This window comes from Euprymna scolopes, chromosome 2 (assembly GCF_053919585.1).
Source record: "Euprymna scolopes isolate OS-2025 chromosome 2, ASM5391958v1, whole genome shotgun sequence".
NCBI classification, from domain to species: Eukaryota; Metazoa; Mollusca; class Cephalopoda; order Sepiida; family Sepiolidae; genus Euprymna; species Euprymna scolopes.
Genome location: NC_136483.1, coordinates 150,466,896 through 150,488,531, shown reverse-complemented (window position 1 = coordinate 150,488,531; position 21,636 = coordinate 150,466,896). Strand labels below are relative to the sequence as shown.

Here is a 21,636-nt window from a genome sequence, read left to right as displayed (position 1 = left end):
CACAGCCTCTTTCATCTCAATTGTTTCATAACAACAGCCTCTAAGGTTTTCCTTGAGCTTAGAGAATAACCAAAAGTCACAGATAGCAAGGTCTGCACTATAGGAAGGGTGAGGAAGTGTTTTGATGCCCATTTTGCTCAAATAGTTTGTTACAAGGATGGATTTATGAACTGCATCCTTGGGACAAACTTTGCGTAAATCTTCCGCATCTTCAGTTCTTTGCAAATATTTGTGTGTACAGTTCCAACATTAACGTAAAACTGTGCATTTACCTCAATAGACACAATGATCTTTATCTATGAAATTATGAAATTCTTTATTTGACCAATTCCCTGCCTTGAATCTCTTATGCCAATCAAAAACTGATGTTCGATTCATGCAAAATGGTCCCAAAACAATCTAAAGCATTCCATACATTTCTGTGGCCTGTTTTCCAAATTTCAACACAGAATTTTATTTCATATTCTTCTGAAGTGTCCTCACGTTCAGATTGCATTTTTTAAAATTCACCAGTTGTGACAATCAGGCTTTTGTATGGTATATTCCAATTCCTGCTGTAGTTGTTTATTTGAGCCTGAAATCATAAGAATTCGTCAGCCATCTCATAAGATGTATAGTAATAACTGGGGCTGTGACAACAGTATATTCTTTTCATTGTTTTGACTCTTGAGTATATATCCGTTAATACATTATACGATTTTATATAGACGGATGTAGTTCTCGGTTGATTAAGTGTCTCTAGCTGTGTCGGATATACAACCGAGAGTCAAAAGAATGAAAAGAATATTCTGTTGTCATAGCCCTAGTAATAATATACCGAATTTCCAAGAGTCTACGATAATTTAAAATAAAAGTACAAGAAAAGTTTGGAAACTTATTGAAGGTACCAACCTCTCCAAAGTGACGAGTATTTTATCAAAATACCATCTAGCTATAATTCTCCACTAACTGAGATTGTACATCTATTGTCAAAAAGATAGTCATCTGTACAACCATGCTGTTTTCTGATCCGCCACCACACTTTTGTTAGACACTACAAGAATTACTGCTACCCATCGGAATAACAAGATTGTTTATTGAGGTTTACTCCTCTAGATCAGCCGTGTTCTGTCTATGCTCATGCATATTAACATGGTTACTCCTTAAAGGATTTAACTTTTCACCACATGGTCATTCACTATAAAGAGGCTACTGTAAACTGCAACTGCAAACTGTGCTATTTTACACATCACATAATGCTGGATGCACGAAAGACGCCACAGAAGATCATCTTGGAAACGTACTACTCCTCTGTATGAACCATATCATAAAATGTGATAAATGTTCAATTCTAACCCTAAAGAAAATTATATAAGGTGGAACGATAAAATTGTCGCCCTAAAGAAAACATGACAGCTTTATTTTAAAACTTTTATTGTAAAAATTAATTCAGGTAACTTGATTATGTAATAGAGCTGACATCTATTCAATGTAGCCACCTTCAGCCTCAATCATCACCTCGATACAGATCCGGAACTGAGAGCCTGTCTTTTCTACACGCACCAGCAGGAGCTCGGCGGATGGCGGCGATCAGGCTGCCTTTGGTGTTGTGGAAGGTCATGTTGGTAATGTTCTCAACGTATGCCAAACGAAGTAGTCCAGAAACGAATATGCATGCTTTACGTATGTTTTAATTTTTAGCCTTGCAGCAAACATGTCTTTATAACTCCGGCATTAACGTCCAAGGAAAAAGTAAATCGTAAGCTAAACGTTTTGGTTTCAATTCTCGGTGATGGCGCACGAGTCATTTCTTTTTTTTTTCTTTTTTTTTTTTCACTTTTTAAATCATTAAATCATTTGGTCCAATATAATATAATAATAAATATGAAATCTGCATTAATCTAAATATCATATTTAAGCGTATTTTATGACTGGGCAATGCCAGGTGGCCAGCTAGTATATATATATATATATATATAATGTGTGTGTGTGTATATATATATATATATATATATATACACACACTCACACACAATCTCTAGTTTTCACTCACGAATATCACTTTACCAGATGTTTATTTGGGAGTGGTGTGTTGTAATTGTTACAGGTGCAGACTAGGTTCTTTGTCAGTTCCACTAATACCCTTAGGAAAATTATGAATCCACACATCCTCTCTCCACCTATGGATTAAATAGTAGAGTAGACTGACTAGACTCTCAAGACTTTGTTGTGCAACTAACCTAGAAGAAGGAAAATTTTGAAATGAAAAAAATTTTGAAATGATATCTGCTTATCTCAGTGTTTTTTTTTTGTTTGTTTTTTTTTGTTTTGCTTTTTTTGTTGTTGTTGTTGTTACCACTGTCCTCTAACAATTTTCGTTTAATAAAGGTCTGGTGGTGATATGACAACACTTGCTTCACTACTCTCCCCACAGGGGATATACATTGTCTCTCTAGACTGAATAATAACACTTATATTTATATTACATGTTTTATGATCGTATCATAGTCGGTTGTTATTATTACTGTTTTTGTGTTTTCTAATTCTGGATGAAAATGTCAGTAAAAAGGATTCTGGAGCTCAAAAATATTGAAGACTACGAAGATATTTTTATTTGATCAAAGCCTCCATATTTTTCCTGTAACCGGAGTGCAACTTATAACTCTATTCTGATCTACTAGAAAAGTTGAGACTCTTGTATTGCAAGCCCTGTCGATCCTGCTTACCATGACATCGTTTGGTGAGGAGTCGGGGGGGTTGGATGTAATTGTCCATTGACTGAATTTGGCCTGGAATCTAGCCAAGCTAAATTGTTGCCCTATTTCCGGCCAATCTCAATAAAGGAAACAACCAAAGAAACCTAAGTAGTGGCCTTGCTCACTAGGGAAACAGAAAATGCCAGTTTTGATTGTAGAAAGTTGACTGGTCAGAGCGGGAATTGCTTTCTTCCTTTTTTTACTTTCCCTGTCTTTTTCTCTCCCTTTCCTTTTCTCTCCCTTTCTGTCCTTTTCTCTCCCTTTCTGTCCCTTTCTCTCTCTCTCTCTCGCCCTTTTCTCTCTCTCTCTCTCTTTCTCGGCCTTTTCTCTCTCTCTTACTCGCCCTTTTCTCTCTCTCTCTCTTACTCGCCCTTTTCTCTCTCTCTCTCTCTTTCTCGCCCTTTTCTCTCTCTCTTTCTCGCCCTTTTCTCTCTCTCTTTCTCGCCCTTTTCTCTCTCTCTTTCTCGCCCTTTTCTCTCTCTTTCTCGCCCTTTTCTCTCTCTTTCTCGCCCTTTTCTCTCTCCCTTTCTCGCCCTTTTCTCTCTCCCTTTCTCGCCCTTTTCTCTCCCTTTCTCGCCCTTTTCTCTCCCTTTCTCGCCCTTTTCTCTCCCTTTCTCGCCTTTTTCTCTCCCTTTCTCGCCCTTTTCTCTCTCTCTCTTTCGCCCTTTTCTCTCTCTCGCCCTTTTCTCTCTCTCTCTCCCTTTTCTCTCTTTCTCCTTTTTCTCTCTCTCTTTCTCCCTTTTCTCTCTCTCTCGCCCTTTTCTCTCTTTCTCGCCCTTTTCTCTCTCTCTCTCGCCCTTTTCTCTCTCTCTCGCCCTTTTCTCTCTCTCTCTCTCTCGCCCTTTTCTCTCTCTCTCGCCCTTTTCTCTCTCTCTCTCTCGCCCTTTTCTCTCTCTCTTTCGCCCTTTTCTCTCTCTCTCTTTCGCCCTTTTCTCTCTCTCTCTTTCGCCCTTTTCTCTCTCTCTCTCTCTCTCTCTCCCTTTTTTCTCTTTCTCTCTCTCTCTCTCCCTTTTTTCTCTCTCTCTCTCCCTTTTTTCTCTCTCTCTCTCTCCCTTTTTTTTTCTCTCTCTCTCCCTTTTTTTTTCTCTCTCTCTCCCTTTTTTTTTCTCTCTCTCTCCCTTTTTTTTTCTCTCTCTCTCCCTTTTTTCTCTCTCTCTCTCCCTTTTTTCTCTCTCTCTCTCCCTTTTTTCTCTCTCTCTCCCTTTTTTCTCTCTCTCTCTCTTTTTTCTCTCTCTCTCTCTTTTTTCTCTCTCTCTCCCTCCCTTTTTTCTCTCTCTCTCCCTCCCTTTTTTCTCTCTCTCTCCCTCCCTTTTTTCTCTCTCTCTCTCTCTCTCCCTTTTTTCTCTCTCTCTCTCTCTCCCTTTTTTCTCTCTCTCTCTCTCTCTCCCTTTTTTCTCTCTCTCTCTCTCTCCCTTTTTTCTCTCTCTCTCTCTCTCCCTTTTTTCTCTCTCTCTCTCCCTTTTTTCTCTCTCTCTCTCTCTCCCTTTTTTCTCTCTCTCTCTCTCTCTCCCTTTTTTCTCTCTCTCTCTCTCTCCCTTTTTTCTCTCTCTCTCTCTCTCTCCCTTTTTTCTCTCTCTCTCTCTCTCCCTTTTTTCTCTCTCTCTCTCTCTCTCCCTTTTTTCTCTCTCTCTCTCTCTCCCTTTTTTCTCTCTCTCTCTCTCTCCCTTTTTTCTCTCTCTCTCTCTCTCCCTTTTTTCTCTCTCTCTCTCTCCCTTTTTTCTCTCTCTCTCTCTCTCCCTTTTTCTCTCTCTCACCCTTTTCTCTCTCTCGCCCTTTTCTCTCTCTCGCCCTTTTCTCTCTCTCTTGTCTCTCTTTCGCCAATCTCTCTCTTTCGCCAATCTCTCTCTCTCGTCTCTCTTTCGCCAATCTCTCTCTTTCGCCAATCTCTCTCTCTCTCTCTCTCTCTCTCTCTCTCTCTCTCTCGTCTTTTACTCTCATTTTCATCCTTTTCCATTTTTTCAATTTATTTTTTTATTTCCTTCTAGTTCTTTTTATTTCATTTCCTTTTCTTTCCATTTTTTCTTTCATTTTTGTGTTTTCATGTTTTTTTTTCCCGTTTGTTTTTTTTTGTTGTTTTTTTAGTTTTTTGTGATTTTTATTTTTGTATTTTTGTTTGTTTTGGGATGGTTTTTAATTTTTATTTTTATTTCAAAATATTTTTGTCGTTGTATTCTGTAGTAATTAATCTCATGTGTGTTTTTCCAAATTATTTTTAACTTTATCTACACATAAAATTTATTATATTGCACTCATTGCCGCCTAAATACGATATTAAAGAAACCTGTAATTTTTCATCAGATGAGAAACTTTTGGCAGTCAAAACCACTGCAATCTTTGTCGTAATTTATCTTTTATCAACTGGAATTCAAGTTGTGACATTTTGGAGTTATCCTTCTCCTAGATTGGTTGTCCTATCTATTTTTCTTCTCCTGTCCAACTTCTTCAGCGTCGAGTTTACCATGTCTAAGGGTGTCTTACTCCCAATTTTTGTTTGTTTGTTTTTGCATTGTTTGATAAGTCTAAAATGAATCAAGGGTTGCCCAATTCCTAATTAGAACCTTCTTCTCAACCAACACTGTTTGATGAGTCTATAGTGAGGCAAGGTTTGCTTAATCCCCAACTGTATCTCCTATTTATTTTTTTATGGATCCAAGCAACGCTGTTAATCTATTATATAAAGGGCAGTTGTGTGTATGTTTGTACGTCCAGCTAAAAGTCAAAGTCTACAAAGTGAATATTTTCTTGTTCAATGTAGCCCTGTATAAATATCTAAAGTTTAGAAAAATTTATTTATTCTTTGGGGAGTCAATTGCGCCAGATTTCATCAAGAGAAGTCATTTTTTTTTTTTTTAAGTGTTATTAGATACTAATTTGACAAGAAAATGCTGCTTCATTCTCAAAGAAATTTATTATATAAAGGATGTGTGCTTGTGTGTGTGCGCGCACGCGCGTGTCCAGCTAGAGAGGGATGCGTTGAGCAGAAGGAATAGTAGAAACGGAAGCTAAGGGGGGAAAACAGGGGAGATGGGAAAGAGATGAATAGAGAGAGGTAGAGAAATAGGTTAAAGAAGAAATGTCACACTTTTGTCCCGAGCAACATAGGGTAGTCCTGCTAGTTCGTAGTTGAAGGAGGGTGTGGATTCAAAATCTTTTCACCAAGGTATCAATAAAAGTCTCAACCATTTGCTTCCCCCCCCCTCCTTTTTTAAACCGACTTTGGATCCTTGGCCTTCAGGCTTTTTTTTTTTTTTTTTTTTTTTTTTTTTTTATCTACCAAGGAGTCACAACAAGGCCTGGAGGCTACTCAAGGATAAGGGTTAATGAGTTTACAGTGGTCGTAGTAATCATTAGTAGTGGAAATTTGGTAAATTGGATTACTTAAGGGGATGGCTCATCAAGAATTTGTTCACGTTGGACTTGAAGACAACCACATTGTAGTCTGTTCCGTTTTTCTGCTTTCCAACTGAGTTCCACAGGTGTGTAGTTCTAATAAAGAAGCTTTGTTCATGGAATCTACATTTAGGTTTAGACACAGATAAAGAGTTGGGGAAATTATTGATAGCGGTTTCAACTAGACGAGTGTTTTTCGTGAAAGTTAGGCCGGGGAGGGGGGGCATAGATTTCAGCTCAGACAAGCACTTGCCATGAAAATAGGGATAAAGCAGAGACAGGCTCGCGACATCTCTTCTGTGGAAAAGATGTTACAGGAAAAAGAAAAGGGCATCCCCCTCTAAGCTACGAAGTCTATTTTGAACTTTGTCAAGGAAGGATAAGCTGCTTCTACTCTAGCAGCTCCTGCCGAGATGTGGCAACGGTACTCCCTCCTTGGATGTGCTTGGCTTTTATACAGGTAGAGAATTGCCTTGGCAGTAAGATATCTACTGGAGTGGTAGAACGATCCCACCATTTTTCCAGCAGCCTTGGCAGTAGATTTGATCTAAGTGTTCCATCTCAGATCAAGAGTAAAGGTCATACTTAGAAGCTTGACAAAACATAGAGCGAGCCCCCCCCCCCCAAGATGAGAGCCATTCATTTTGATTGATGCCAGACGGGGATCAGAGCATTGATGATGCAAAGATAGAAGCGTGGTTTTAGATGCATTAAAATTAATCAGCCACTTCTTCCCTCAATGTTCTACGTGATCAAGATCAGAGGAGAGAATCAAAACTTGGTCATTTATGGCCTTTAAAGTGTTGCCATAGTTGGTAGTGTCGTCAGCATAAATGTCTACAAAACGGCTAGAAGCAAAGTGAAGTGATATTATAATTCATCTGATTTTTTTTTTTTTTTCTCCGGAGAAATACTTCTGGACCAAAACCATTTTTTTTAGTCTTAATCCAGAATGCCCCATCGTGGGGAGCTGGATTTTCGCCACATTAAAAATCAACATCAGAAAAAGCAAGTAAATATGGACTGTGGGGTATTTTGTTTCATTTTTATTTTTATTTTTATTTTTTTTGTAAAGGAACAGTCTGACACCCTCGAAGATCACTATCACTGACTTTTTATTAAAAAAGCAATCTGATTTTCAAGTTCAAAAATTGCTGTTTCAGACTCTCGACATCTGATCTCAGTAAAACTGGATTAAACTTGAACATTACATCCTAAGCCCTCCATCCATGTTTGCAACCATCATGCCACCTACTCGCCCATGATATAGATCATTCTAAATAACCTTCTGTTGTGGTTAGCTTTTCATACAGATGAGTCAGATTTAATATCATTACAAGAGAATTCACTTTTGATTAGCAATTCCTTCAATGTATTGGATTTCTCTCATTGGCCATTTATCAGAAACATTCTCCCTTTCCAATATGCTAGATGTGATCTCCAGGTGACCTGCCATTATCATCATCATCATCATCATCATTATCCATGATAAAAATTAAATTTCCTTTCATAGTACGATGAAAATAAATTGCATTGTGGGAATTTTTACTTCTATTTTTTTTATTTTTTTTATATAATATCTCGATTGATTTCAGATTAATGTAATGGTGAATATTTGGCTGCTGTTCAAAATTATGAATTTATTTTCCTCAGCATTCTGGCATAATATTAGCCTAAATTAATCTTTACCGGGTTTTATATTAATTCAAAAAATTAATTGATCAAATAACTCTGAACTTTGATTACGTCATTTAGATAATTATTTTTTGTGCATATGTGGATGTATATTATGGATTTTATATGCACTCTTGAATGACGATGAAGAAAAATATTTTGTCTTTTCTCTGCCTTTATTTTATGTCTTATCTAGATGCCTACCTACTTTGCTACTTGTCTGACTGCCCATCTACTCAACAGCCAATCTAAACCTTCTGCTACACTACTTGTCTATCTACCTAAGTATCTGTCTGCCTATCTTTCTATCTGTTTACTTATATTTAAATAAACAACCAAACAAAAGTACCCTTGTCAATTTTCAATTCTAATCGAAAGTACTTGCGGCTGTCCAACTAGTTTTTTTTTTTTTTTTTTTTTATTACATTTTCACCCAAACAAGGCACATTGCCACTTTGTTGTAGGGGGCTACTATCAGGGGCATAAGCATCAGGGGTACTGTGTAGGAAGTTGGGCAGCAAGATGTTGGTTCATGTTGCACTTGAACTTCTGCATGTCAGTACAGTCGGGGAAGCAGGGATCCGGGAGAGAATTCCAAAGTCTAGCTGTTTTGGGGAAGAAACTACTGGAGTAAAAGGCTATCTTGCATATAGGGATCTCTACTGTGAAGGGGTGGGATTTAGCTGCTTGTCGGGTTTGTCGAGGGTATTTATGTTGAGGGGACACAAGTGCTTGCAGTTCGTCAGAGCATTCACCATTAAAGTACTTGTAGAACAGGCAGAGGGATGCAACATTTCGTCGATGGAACATTTGAGACAAACACACAAAATGCTAAACAAGAAAAAGAAAACTCAATCTTGCAATAAAGACAAAAACAAATAACATAAAACACAAGACATTCAGTAGTTTTTTCGGTTTTCTTATGGGATGATCATCTTTAGTTAACTATTATGTGCTCATGCAAATATTCTACATGGGTTTATACTTGCATAACATTTGCATAAAAAGGTTACATTAATAAAAAAAAAGAGAGAAAACTCTTTCTATATGTAATTATGTATGCGTATATATAATTTTTAAAAATTTTGCCTACTCCTGTCTTTCATGTCTGTAGACAAAAACTATGTATAAGATATTTGAACTCATGCAGAACTTTATATTTGTGTTTTAGCTGGGGAAAATCGGTGCAAGAGTGTGAAAATTTAAAAAAAAAAAAAATGGAATTTGATGGCATTACGAATATGCATGAGTAACGTAATAGCTATTTGTTTGTGTTCTCATTTTTGGCCTTGCAGCAAATGTCATCACAGCTCCGGCATTAACTTCAAAGGAAAAAGTAAATATTAAGCTAAATACTTTGTTTTACGATTCTCGGTGGTGGCGCACGAGTAATTTTTTTTTTTTTTTTTTTTAACTTTTTAAATCATTACTATATGGATCTAATATGATATAATAATAAATACAAAATCTGCATTAATCAAAATATCATGTTTAAGCATATTTTACGACTGGGCAATGTCGGGCGGCTTGCTCGTATATATATATATATATATATATATATATATATATATATATATATATATATATATATATATTGTCCTGACCACGGCCATAAAATACACCTAGTGGTAAGTCTCCAATCATGGGGACTTGTTGAAGTATGGAGACCTCCCTTACTACTAGGTTCACTTTTAACTCTATTGCTAGCATCTATCAAGATCCGATTCATGGGTTAAATAGGTTTTTATTTCTCTTCCACTGCAAGAATTTGGACACCAGGGTCAGAAAGTGGGATTAAGAAGTCAGCGCCCTCAGAGGAGGGGCACACAGACTTGCAAAAAGTGCGTGGGCAGCCACGTCTGCATTCCTCAGTAAGGGCATCTCAAGCGATTAGTAATAAACTAAACCCTTCTCAAAGAGAGAAAACAATACCTGGGAGAGTGGACCTCCTAGAACTGCACAGGAACAGTATTACACTGCAATACTAGATCATTACAGGAATGCGCTAATCTCTGTTGATTTCGAGCCAAGTTAATCAGTTAAATAGAAATACTTCTGGGTATAACATAAAATTGCATCCACTGAGTATACATATGTATTATATAATGAATTAAAAGAGTGTCTGTCTTGGGTTAGATCAAGTTTATTACTCCCAAACATAACAGAACAATTTCGCACTTTTCTATATAACCCTTTTACAAAGATTAAAATCGACATGATGATACTAAGCCTTATGTCTAGAATCCTAATTCCAATTTTGATCAAAATGCTACATTTTCAATGCCAAATAAAAATGTTTTGTATACGTGTTGGGCATTTATACAGGGATTACTTTATTAATAGTTCCTTCTTTTCATCATCAGTGTTTCGTCTAGTAGTCGCTGTAGAAATAAGCTTCTTTTTATGAAGAAAAGATACAAGGAAACATTTGCTGAGTTTTCTTAAATGTTTTATTTGGAAAGAATGGACTCGGAAGAGAGAGAGAGAAAGATTAATGTTATCTTAGCTAATTGTTTACTTAACTTTCTAACTTAATGAAATGAGTGACGCATATGGACAGAGACGGCAAGGTAAGATTATTTCTACATTATTGGTCATGTCTTATTAGCATGACTTCCATCGAATGACTGATTTTCAAACCTCTTTCTCTTGCCTTGAAAACGTGATGTCATTCATCATCGTTTGACTGTTTTATCTACTGTTTGACCTGTTGTTTCTTGTTTCAACTTTACATCAATCATCTCTCAAACATTTCCGTTCTACAGATCTGGATGATCATCATGCACTTGGTGTGACCCTTGTCAAAATTTATACTAGCTGATTAATCACTATCCTGAAAATGTAAAAAAAAAAAAAAAAAAAAATCCATTAGATGATTTTAATTCTAGAAAATGTATAAAATTTAATGCTTAAGTTAAATGGGTTTTAAGAAATTGAAATTCAGGGAATCTTGCTTAAGTAGGCTAAAAAAAAATTCTGACTTTTTCGATTCTTGATTCTAAAAATCAATTCACTTAAGATTATCTATGTTACTCTGTTATCTGGTAATTTTGTTTGAATAATTGTCAAATCTATTTGTTACTTTTTTTCTTATTTTTTTTTTAACGTTTTTTGTTTCCTCCTCTTTCAGTGCGTGTCCCAGCGGCTTGGCTGCATGCATTGCACGTTACACTTGCGATGAAATTCTGAAAAAAGACCTCAGCCATTTGTATGTGATCTCAGACAACAACCAACCTCAGGGTGAGTCTTTATTATCACTGCACTCTTTAAATTTATTGGTAAATAAGTTTCATTTAAAGAAAATAAAAATTTTAATTCATTACAAGATATCCGTTATACGCTGATATTTGAAGTTGTTTGAAAGCTAACAAGATACTAAATCAACACTTGATCAATATTGGATTTTTTTTCTTTATTCTTTTTACAAGAATCAAGAAAAAGGAAAGAATCGGCCTACCATCATTTTTATAATTTCAGCGAATGCTTATATTTTTTTATTCTCTCTCTCTCTCTCTACATATTAGTGGTCTGGCAAGGCCACAGGGGAGACAATCAAAGCAGCAAAACTTAAGCTGCCTGCCAGGACTCTATATATACAAATTTTAGCAAATTTGGGCATATTTTATTGGTTTGAAAATATAGGTTCTTTTCTACAAATTGTCATAAAATTTTAACCATAGAATAGTATTATAATCTTCTAAAAGCCTACAAATTTTAATGTAGTTTCGTCCCATACAACAAAAGATATGAGCATTTCAGTATTCGATTTGGATACAAGTGTGTGTGTGTGTATATATATATATATATATATATATATATATATATATATATATATATATATGTATGTATGTATATACCACCACCTTTTTGGCAATTTTATAAGTTCCAAATCTCAGTGACTATTGATCAGAATTTAATAAATGAAGGCTCGTTGGAAAGGTAATGGATTGTGTAGTGGGCTATGTGACATTTGCCCTTAAAGTTGCACATTAAGGAGACCATCCGTCATCCAGAGTCTATTTTTCGCACATATTTGCGGCCATAAAATGTTTCAATCGTAGTCATTTGTTTTCCTACTTTTACATATGAATTACAAAATATCTGATATTTCTCCAAAACCTCTGGTCTTTATGGAGAGGAGACTAAAACTTGCTGCTATGATTTAAAATGATCTGAAATAACAGCAAGGGGAGATTTGATTCCAAATATTCCTCATATGTTATATCTCCTCTTTGTTTTTCATACATAAAGTAAATTTCATGGTCTATAAGGATTATTTGATACTGGAGATATTCATAATTATAGCCTATTTCCAAAAGAGGGGAGATATAACATATGAGAAATATTTGGAATCAATCTCCCCTTGCTGTTATTTCAGATCATTTGAAACCATAGCAGCAAGTTTTAGTCTCCATCAAGGCCAGAGGTTTTGGAGATATATATGGCATAATCGCGTTGACACACCGGTTCTCGTCAGATCACTGTAGTGAAGCAATGTTGAGCCTGGTTAGTACCAGATGAGTGACCATCTTATATATATATATGCGTGTGTGTATATATATAGTCTTGGAAGTTTTTTAACTTTGAAAACGATATTAAAAAAATAATAATTTTTTAGTCCTTTGTTGGAAAAATTGTTTCATCAGTAAGTCATTCAATCTCTTGCAATGCTGAATCAACTTGCTTTCCAAAATTCAGAATTATCCTAAGTTTTCAGGGATCAGTTGTTTACCATAAAACACTATTTTGGGGATTTCAAAACAAAGCCGTATATTAAATTATGTATCCCCAGTAGTGTTGATCAATATTGTTCCTGTATAGAAAGAACACTGGTGGAGTGGGGGTGATGATTTCCACTTAGCATTAAGGCAGTGCTCTTCTGTAAAATGAATTGAATACTTTCAGTTGCAGTTCCAGATTCAAATGGCAATGAATTGAGCCACACTGAAGAATCATAGTAATGATGAAACGTGTGTGTGCATATATATATATATATATATATATATATATATATATATATATATATATATATAAAATCATGTTGCCTGAATGTTCATGAAGCCAGGTTGAATTTAGAGTTCAAATTGTCCAATCAATGGTATGGTTATATAATTTCATACTGACGAGCATAAAAATGCAAAGCATATATGTATATAGATAATAGATTAATAGTAGTTTGCTTGAAGCATTGTTTAATGTGTATACAAGAAATTTATGTTTATAGAAGGCAAAACAATGCAACGGTGTGACGGATAGACTCAAACTGACGCAATTTAAGATGTAATGCAGTTTCACCTTTATTGATCCAATTCATGTGTACAGATAATATTAAAGAGTTAGTATATATTTCAGTCTAGTGTTTTTAAAATGCTTCTTCTTAACGAGCAATTTCAAATAATAATGTGATTGCTCTTTTATATGCAAGTGCTTAGACTTTCTTCTTATACAAAATATACGACATGTCATTTTTCAAACCGTCATTGAATCCAGTATATCAACCATTGAGCTCATCTTTCTTGTTCTTTGAAAAAAAAAATCATTGTCCAAGTTCTGCAATTTCTGTGTCATACGCCTACGTTTCATCAATCACATGTCTCTGACACGCTTTACATAAATAGCCCAGCATCCTTTTGAGTGCAATCAATTCTATTCGATGGAGAAAAGATGTTAAAATGGCAGCCATAGTTGTGCACAAACAAGTTTTCATCCTGTAATTTTGATTTGAGCCTTTGATTTCCATTCCAAACTGCCAATTTCTCATTTTTCTTCATTCATTCTAATAATAATAATGTTTTTTGTACATTCCTGTGTTATAATACAAGATACCACAAACCAGCCTAGCTCAGTGTGCAAAAATAGATGACTATACCGAAATCCCCTTCAATTTTAAACTTGTGCTAACTGATTTAGACATTTGTCCAGAACTCATCCCCCACTCCCCCAAAATGAAAAAAACAAAAAAAATAAAAATAAAAAAAAAGAAAGAAAAATCTACATGATGTATATACCCGTGATGGAAAGAAAATATTGTACACCAAAAATTCATGGAGATTGATTAAAGTTTTATTTTTCTAAAGAAAATTATTTTAAAATTAATTTGAGTTTTTCCAATGCTTCCCCCTCCCATGCTATGAATGGCTTTAAAATAAATCTTGCAAGTTTGAATTATTTGGAGTTATCTCCCTGTTTTTTGTTTTTTTTTTGGGGGGGGGGGTTCAGCTTGTTTTCAAGATGGAGATCAATGCTTCTAGTTTACTCATAAAATTTGATTTTCTTATTTAAAAATATAACTACTTGATAACTTTATACGATTTTTGGTGTATGATATTTTCTTTTTGTTGCATTTCCGTATTTTTGTTTTTTCATATGGGGGATCTCTGTATGAGAAGTCCATGTGAATATAAATAATAATATTTAATAATGCAAATAATAATAATGTTAAGTATTGAGCCATTATGTTGAACAAAGATGGCGGTAGTAAATCAAATCGGCGAAGAGTCAATGCAGTCATGATCTCGAGTGTTGAGTAATTCTTAAGAACAAAGATGGCAGCAAAGAATCAATGTAGTCTGGATCAGCAGTGGTTGAGTCATCTCTAGACAGAGACTGGCAGCGAATTGACTTGAATCCAAAATTTGATATTTTTATAACGAGGTTGGAGGTTTCTCATTGGTTGATTGCCCTTACCGTAGTCTGTTATATAAATCGCACCTGTCTTTTTAAATGTATGTATGTATGTATGTATGTCTGCCTAAAACTTTTGATAGAGGCAACGGATTTTTATGAGATCGGTATCGTTTTGAGGCTCGACCTTTCGGACGACAAATATCGAAAAATTGGCCAAAAACATTCATTCCTTCACCCTCAACTGAACACTTTTCTACAAGGAGGGTCGTTTTTTTTTTTTTTTTTTTTTTTTTGCATCGCTATTTTTGCAAGTCATCGTATCGGTTGGAATGACTTTTTACTAATTTCAACATTCCGAACTTCCGGTCGCGTCATGGAGTAAGGGTAAGACGTCAGGTTTTCTTTCACTTTCTTTTCCGTCTTCGCGTCACAGGTTCAAGCCTACCTGCCTACTGCCACTTTTTTTTTTACTTCAAACACCCGGGCAACGCTGGGCACCCAGGCTAGTATTAAATAAAAACGTCCATATGTTGGTAGTCATATTCTCCATTATAATTAAAAAGCATTTAATAATAATATTAATCAAAAAAAAATTTGAAAAAAGAATGCGAGAAATTGGAATCTGAGGGATGACTGAGAAGATACATCACAATAATAAAAATGGCTGAAATATTAAGGAAAACCTTGAATGCAGAGATGAATACACATAAACAACAAATGCTAACCGGTCATATAGAAACTGCAGCAAAAGTAAAACAAAAAGAGGAACATCACATGGAATCGAGAAAACTGAAACTGTATAATCGTCAATTACCCCCCCCCTCCCCCCCTCCCAAAATAAAATTCTAATGTCCGCATCGACTGGCACCACACCAAATAGTCATGAAGGGTCAAGGAGGATGGAAAGATGAGAGAGAAAACACTAACCAAACCTTCGCTGAATGAGTGTGAAGAGGACTGCTACCTTGGGTAAGCTTATTGCCACCCAAATTTCTGTGAAGGCCAATGGTCGTTATCAGTGAAAAATCAATGGTAAACAGCTGTTGCGATAACACAAATTCATTTGCAATAAGGTTACTGAAAGGGGTTGGGAAATTCATTTGCGATAAGGTTATTGAAAGAGGTGGAGAGTACTGAAAACCTAGAGAGACTTGTCATCTAAACTCCAGGAAACATGACATATTGTTGGCAGAAAGAAATCTTTGATGATAGCCTGTGTGAAAACTCCTAGTGAGTACAAATATTACACAAGAAAGAGATTCATTGTTTAGCTATGGAAGAAAGAATCAAGTGTCAAAGTTTGTAAATTTTTTTGATAAAATCAAATCTGACATTTTTTGAGATACCTTTATATCAGAACGACCCGTTTTCAGCTAGTGTTCTTTTTTAATGGCCGTTTATGTCAACATAAATTATCATCGTTACATCTAAGGACATTGTCACATTGTATCTTGCTAAAATCACTTGAAATAATTCACATCTATTTTTACCTACAAAAAGTTGCATTAATTTTAATGAATTACCATAATTTATTTGCACTGAGCAGTGTACTGAAGAAATTGTATGAACCATGACACATGTACACAATGTTTTGTTCTTTTACTGAGATTTTCATCTCTTCCGTCTTTGATAGAACATTGAGGGGGAGGAGAGGGTTGGTATTAACAAGAATACAAATTATTTATACTCGCTTAACTCATTCGCATCATTGGTCAATAAATTATATTGTGTCAATAACTATCATGGGCCGCTAAGCATCATATGGTGGGTTTTAATAGCGCAATAAGTTTAATAAAAACTTATTTTTTACTTTAAAATTACAAATTAAATTTACTAGAATGGATTTTTGTTTCTTTTGTAAACAAGTCAGCCATTTTAATCTTTTGTTAATAGCTGAAAAATAAAATGAATTACTTTACTTTCAAAAGATAAACTGTCCAATGGAAAGTTGTTTCTGGCTTTAAGATTCTTAACAAATCCTCTTGCATTAAAAGATTGAAATTTTTAAACTATTTATATCCGATAATTTTATAAAGGAGTATACAACCTCTTAACCATATTACCTTAACCAAATTAGTTATAGTTTTATAACAGTTTGGTTCAATTAATAATTTAATGCCAAATGATATTGCAATGATTAGATTTAACTTTCAAAATCCTATTTAACATAAAAGAAAGGTATAGGGTGGGGGACATGAAAGTAAAAACTTCCATGCAACACATGTAAGTATAGCAACTATGTGATAAAACTAAAAGAAAAAAAAGTTTCTGAATTTTTTAGATGAGGATTGATAATTCATATTCTTTGGATCATTCAGACTACTGTTCTCATATCTTCACATTTCGAATGATGTAACCTCCGACCGTCTTCAGGTGTATCCTGTCAACTCAGGAATCTGCACAGAATTTCGAATAGAACTCTTTATTTAATTTAGGGGCAGGGGTAGCATGATCTTGTTTCATCAGCCATGACCGAGTAGAAGTCCTAAGTGATTTGCAATTCTATTTTGAGTATCGCCCGCACTGAGGGTTGAACCTAAACCACCAAAAAGAGTGTAACTTACAGTACTTTGATAAAATTCAGTTGTAAGTTACAATCTTCTGGATTCTGAAGGTTCAGTGCAGGCGACACTCAAAATACAATTGTAAATAACTTAGGACTTCTGGATGAGAAGCATGCTACTCCTGGATTAAATAATGGTTTCCATTCAAAATTCTGTGTAGATTACCGAATTCAACAAAGATTCTAGAGTTTGAAAAAGGTCAAAGGTTACAACATCCGAAAAGTGAAAATAACATTCAAGATGAGAACAGTAATCCAAATAATTGAAAGAATCCCCCCACCCCGCTCCCCAATGTTTATATAAAACTTTGAAATAAGATTATTGATTTAAAATGAAAAGTGTCCGAAGAAGTCTGAAAAATGAATTGATGGCCTGGAAATTCTATTGTCACAAATAATTCTTATCTCGAAGCAGACGCACATTTTATGCCTTCGAAGAAATTCTGTGGAAGACATTTTGGTTCGGCAATGTTTGCAATCTGCTGTTGATTTGATGTTTTTTCTCTCAAAAACATGAAAAACAAAATTTTTGTATTCTTTGTTTAATCTTGAAATTGTGTCGGGTTTTTTTTTTCTTCTGATGTAATTCGCTTAAGTAGAAACACATGGTTCTTTTTTGTTCAAAAACTTTCCTTTTAAGGTTTCTCTTTCTGTAGTCTCTCCATTTGCAATATATATATATATATATATATGGGAATGTGTGTGAAGACACTTCTCAGTCAACAAATTTTTGATCTATAGAATTGAAATTTGGTATATAGAGTATTCAAACATGTGAAAAGCTTTTTAATCGGTTTTCATCTGGAAAAGAGAGCTGCTAAGGGTTTAAAATTGAAAAATTGGTATGTGGGTGGGGGAGTCATCAGATTGTTATGTTTGTCAACTGTTTCACAAATGCGCATACGTTAATCGTTTACCTGACAGATTTCTTATGCTAAGAATAAGTAGGTTTTGAAAATATTTTTAAAGATAATGCTAAGCTGGCCTAATGGTTATCGTACTTGACTCACTGGCTTTAGGTTTTGGTTTCGATCTCAGATCGAGTATTTTTTTTTTTTTTTTTTTTTTTTCAATACAGAAGTGAACTGTTTTGAAAAAACATAATATTCACATGCACATTTGTATGAATTAAAATAGTTATGTGTATTTTATGACTGGGCAACGTCAGGTAGCCTGCAAGTGTGTGTGTGTGTGTGTATGTATATATATATATATATATATATATATATATATATATATATATGAGCATGGCTCAGAGGCTAAGGAATGAGATTGGAGAGTTATGTTTTGGTTTTGATTCTAGCTGATGACAACCAAGTTACACATGCATATATATATATATATATATATATATATATATATATATATTTTGATCTTACTACTGTATATTAGGTTCAGTAGGTGTATCAGAATTTTTGTAGTAATTTTTGACATCCCTAACACGAAACTGCAAATAAAATATAAAAAACTCGTAATTTCTCTTTTAAAAGTGGGTTGTTTATTTTCTTTATGGATTATACTTCCAAAATAAACTATTAAAGTTGTATAAAAAGTAATAGAAATATTATTTTTTTATTTTTTAAAAAACAGTAATGAAATTAATTGAATTTTACAAGTTCAGTATTTTTCAATTTTTAAACTTTAAAAATCTATCAAAATTTTTCTATTTATTCTATTTTTACGATATTTTCAGGGTCAATGCGAAATTTTAAGCTCTTTCCAATAAACCGAATATATTTTAGACAAACGTTTTTTGTTTTTTTTTAATTCACGCCCCCCCCCCTATTTTGAAATGTCTATTAAAAAGTAAATAATTAATTTACTCACCAAAGTTTTCTATATCACAAATTGAAGATAAAAGATCAATAAATAATATATTCAAATTTAAAATAAAAAAAGTAGTGTTTTTTTTTATATATAAATTTACCTGTAAAGTCCGAAGTTTAAAACCTTTTTTCTTTAAAAACCACGTTGTTTGTTTGTTTTTTTTTTTTTTGTTTTGTTTTTTTTTGTTTTTTTAATGAAACCTTGGACCTTGCAATTGAAAAAATAATTAGGGGTTTAATTACATTTTTCGAGTAGCTATAAGCTTAGAAAGACAGGGGTGGAATTATTCAATATTTTTCACGAAGTTTCTGACACACCTATAGGTTCAGTATAATAATCGATAGAGAATTGTCTCTATATTAATAAATATGTAATCTGCATGAATTAAAATATCATATTTAAGCGCATCTTACGACTGGGCAACAAATGGCGGTCTGCTAGTTGTAAATAAATGTCGAAAAGTGACATTTGTTTGAGTTGAAGAATAATTAGCTGACAATTATTTTTATTGTAAAAAAATCAAAGAATATTTTTTTTTTAATTGTTTTTGTAAGGATTAAATTTCAATAAAGAAGAAACATTTATTTATTTATTTATTTAAGCAATTATTTGATTGACAGTAACAATTATTTTTGCATAAACCTCTGGATTATTTGCGTGACTGCAACGACGAAGTTTAATTACGCCTTTACTTGGCAAAATCACATTGAATATCCGCGGATGCGTGTGGAAACTATTGCGGCTGTCTCATGAAGAATTTGGTGAAAGACGCCAACAAACGCAAGCTTTATATCGCGATGATTAAGCACTTCGACTAGTCAAAATAAATGAATAAATAAAAAACAAAGGCGGGAAAGACTCCAACAATATGACTTAGTTATTTAGAAGGATCTCTCTCGTCTCGCACACAGTACACATGATCAATGGTGAAACTCCAGACCAAATAATTGAAAAACTTGAACATGCAACTTAGCAATGAAAAAGCTTTGGATGACTATTATTAAAAATATCATGAAAAGAAATCTCTGAAAATGTGAAGACGATTTGCATAAAGTCATTTTTTTTTTTTTGTTAATAGTATTAACACTGATAGACATTTATTGTTTCAAAATAAATATGATTATTAACAGAGTATACAGATTAATGTAGTCGACTGCAACATGGTCGTCTTAAAGTCTAATGTAAACAAATACTTGCTGAGCCATTTTCTTCGATATATCCTCTTAAGTATTTTTTTAAAAGGAATATAATAATAGTAGAGTATACAGATTAATGTAGCCGACTGCAACATGGTCGTCTTCAAGTCTAATGTAAACAAATACTTGTTGAGGCGTTTTCTTGGATAAATGCTCTTAAGTAATCTTTTGTCCATTCAACCTATTGTTTCCAGTCCTCTTTTGGCGGCAATCATCATCTAACTGACAATCTTTTTAACCCTTATCCTCGAGTACCATTCAGGCCTTAATAAACAGTGATCCATCAGTTAAAAATTAAAACAAAAACACTGGAATTTCCATGGGTTCCTGGTAGTTTAGTTAACTCAGGGACATGTAGAAAGGGAGACAACCTCATTCTAACATTTAAAACAACTTCATTGAGTCATTTTTGTTAACGTGTTAATAAAAGAAAGAATGGGGGGGGTAGTAATAGAATAAGTCCATGAGTATGGACGGAAACAAATAAGTTATAAAGTCCTGTTTGAGATGTTCATATGAATACCGTACACAGTCAGGGTATGGGCCATGATTAATTACACTGGTCTGCAAAGTTTCAAAGATAAAGCGTTTGATAAGTGATTGATGGTAATTTGCTATGCAAAATCTAAAAATCACTCATTTTGTTCAATCAAGTCACGTTTTTTGAGATGCGAGGCGGTAAAAATAAAAACGCTATTTAGTGCTATTTATTTCCTTTTAATTTTGGAACAAAAATTCTTGACAAAAGAAATGATTTTTTTCTTGCATAGTTCCGAAGAGGATATATTACAGAAAATCTAATCATAGATGAAGGATCTTTTCAGTGACTTTCTCATGTGTTGGGTAGCACGTCTCGTTTCAAACACCAACAGTAGTCCGCAAGAAAGTTCACATTCCACTGGCCTTGGTAGCAGTCTTCCATGACATGAATATCCTGGTGGAAACGTTCTCCCTGTTCCTCACCGAAGTCACCACAGTTCTGAGAGAAGTAGACTAAGTGGGACTGTGGAAAGTGCATTTTGACTGCCATGCAAGCCCCTAATTTTTGATAGCTGTTCAAGAGCTCATCGACTTCTTTTTCATATTCAGTTATATTTGCTAGTCAACAAGGAAGAATCACATTACCACATATGTAGCAGAACCTATCAGGATGATTTGTGCGTCTGTGTTCCATTTTCTGTCAATCTAAGATACGTGTCCAAAATAGAAACACAAGAACAGATTTCTGTAAAAAACACTGATTCTTATAAAATCAGTCACATTGATTGGAGATCACACTTTTCTAAACCATTTTCAGTTTCAGTGTTGTCAATGCAGTTTCAGTTTCAGCTTCCTGAAAGTAAACAAAAACATCATAAGGTTTCAGTATCATTTTCGGGGGTGTTACAGTATAATTTTTATGCAAAAAAAAAAAAAAAAATTAAAATAAGAATAGGCTATACCTGCAGCCTCATTTTCCTTATACTTAGTACTATACAAGGCCCAAAAGTCCTCAAAAACTAGACTTGATCCAAGACAGATGCCATTTTTGGATTCAGTGCACCAAAAAACCTATAAATCACTTGAAAAACCTTGAAAAAAAGCCAAAGGTCCGAGAGAGGGGGAGGGGTCCAAGAAAAAAGTT

The 21,636-nt window shown here is 34.3% G+C and overlaps 1 protein-coding gene across 1 annotated transcript in view; it reads left to right on the top strand.

Annotated features, from left to right (window-relative positions):
• LOC145297619 (protein phosphatase 1F-like) overlaps positions 1–21,636 on the top strand; it is a 308,056-nt gene that overhangs the window by 190,927 nt on the left and 95,493 nt on the right. Inside the window, exon 2 of the mRNA XM_080143697.1 lies at positions 10,930–11,039. Coding sequence (XP_079999823.1) covers positions 10,930–11,039 — 110 coding nt within the window. The remainder of the gene's footprint in view (positions 1–10,929; positions 11,040–21,636) is intronic.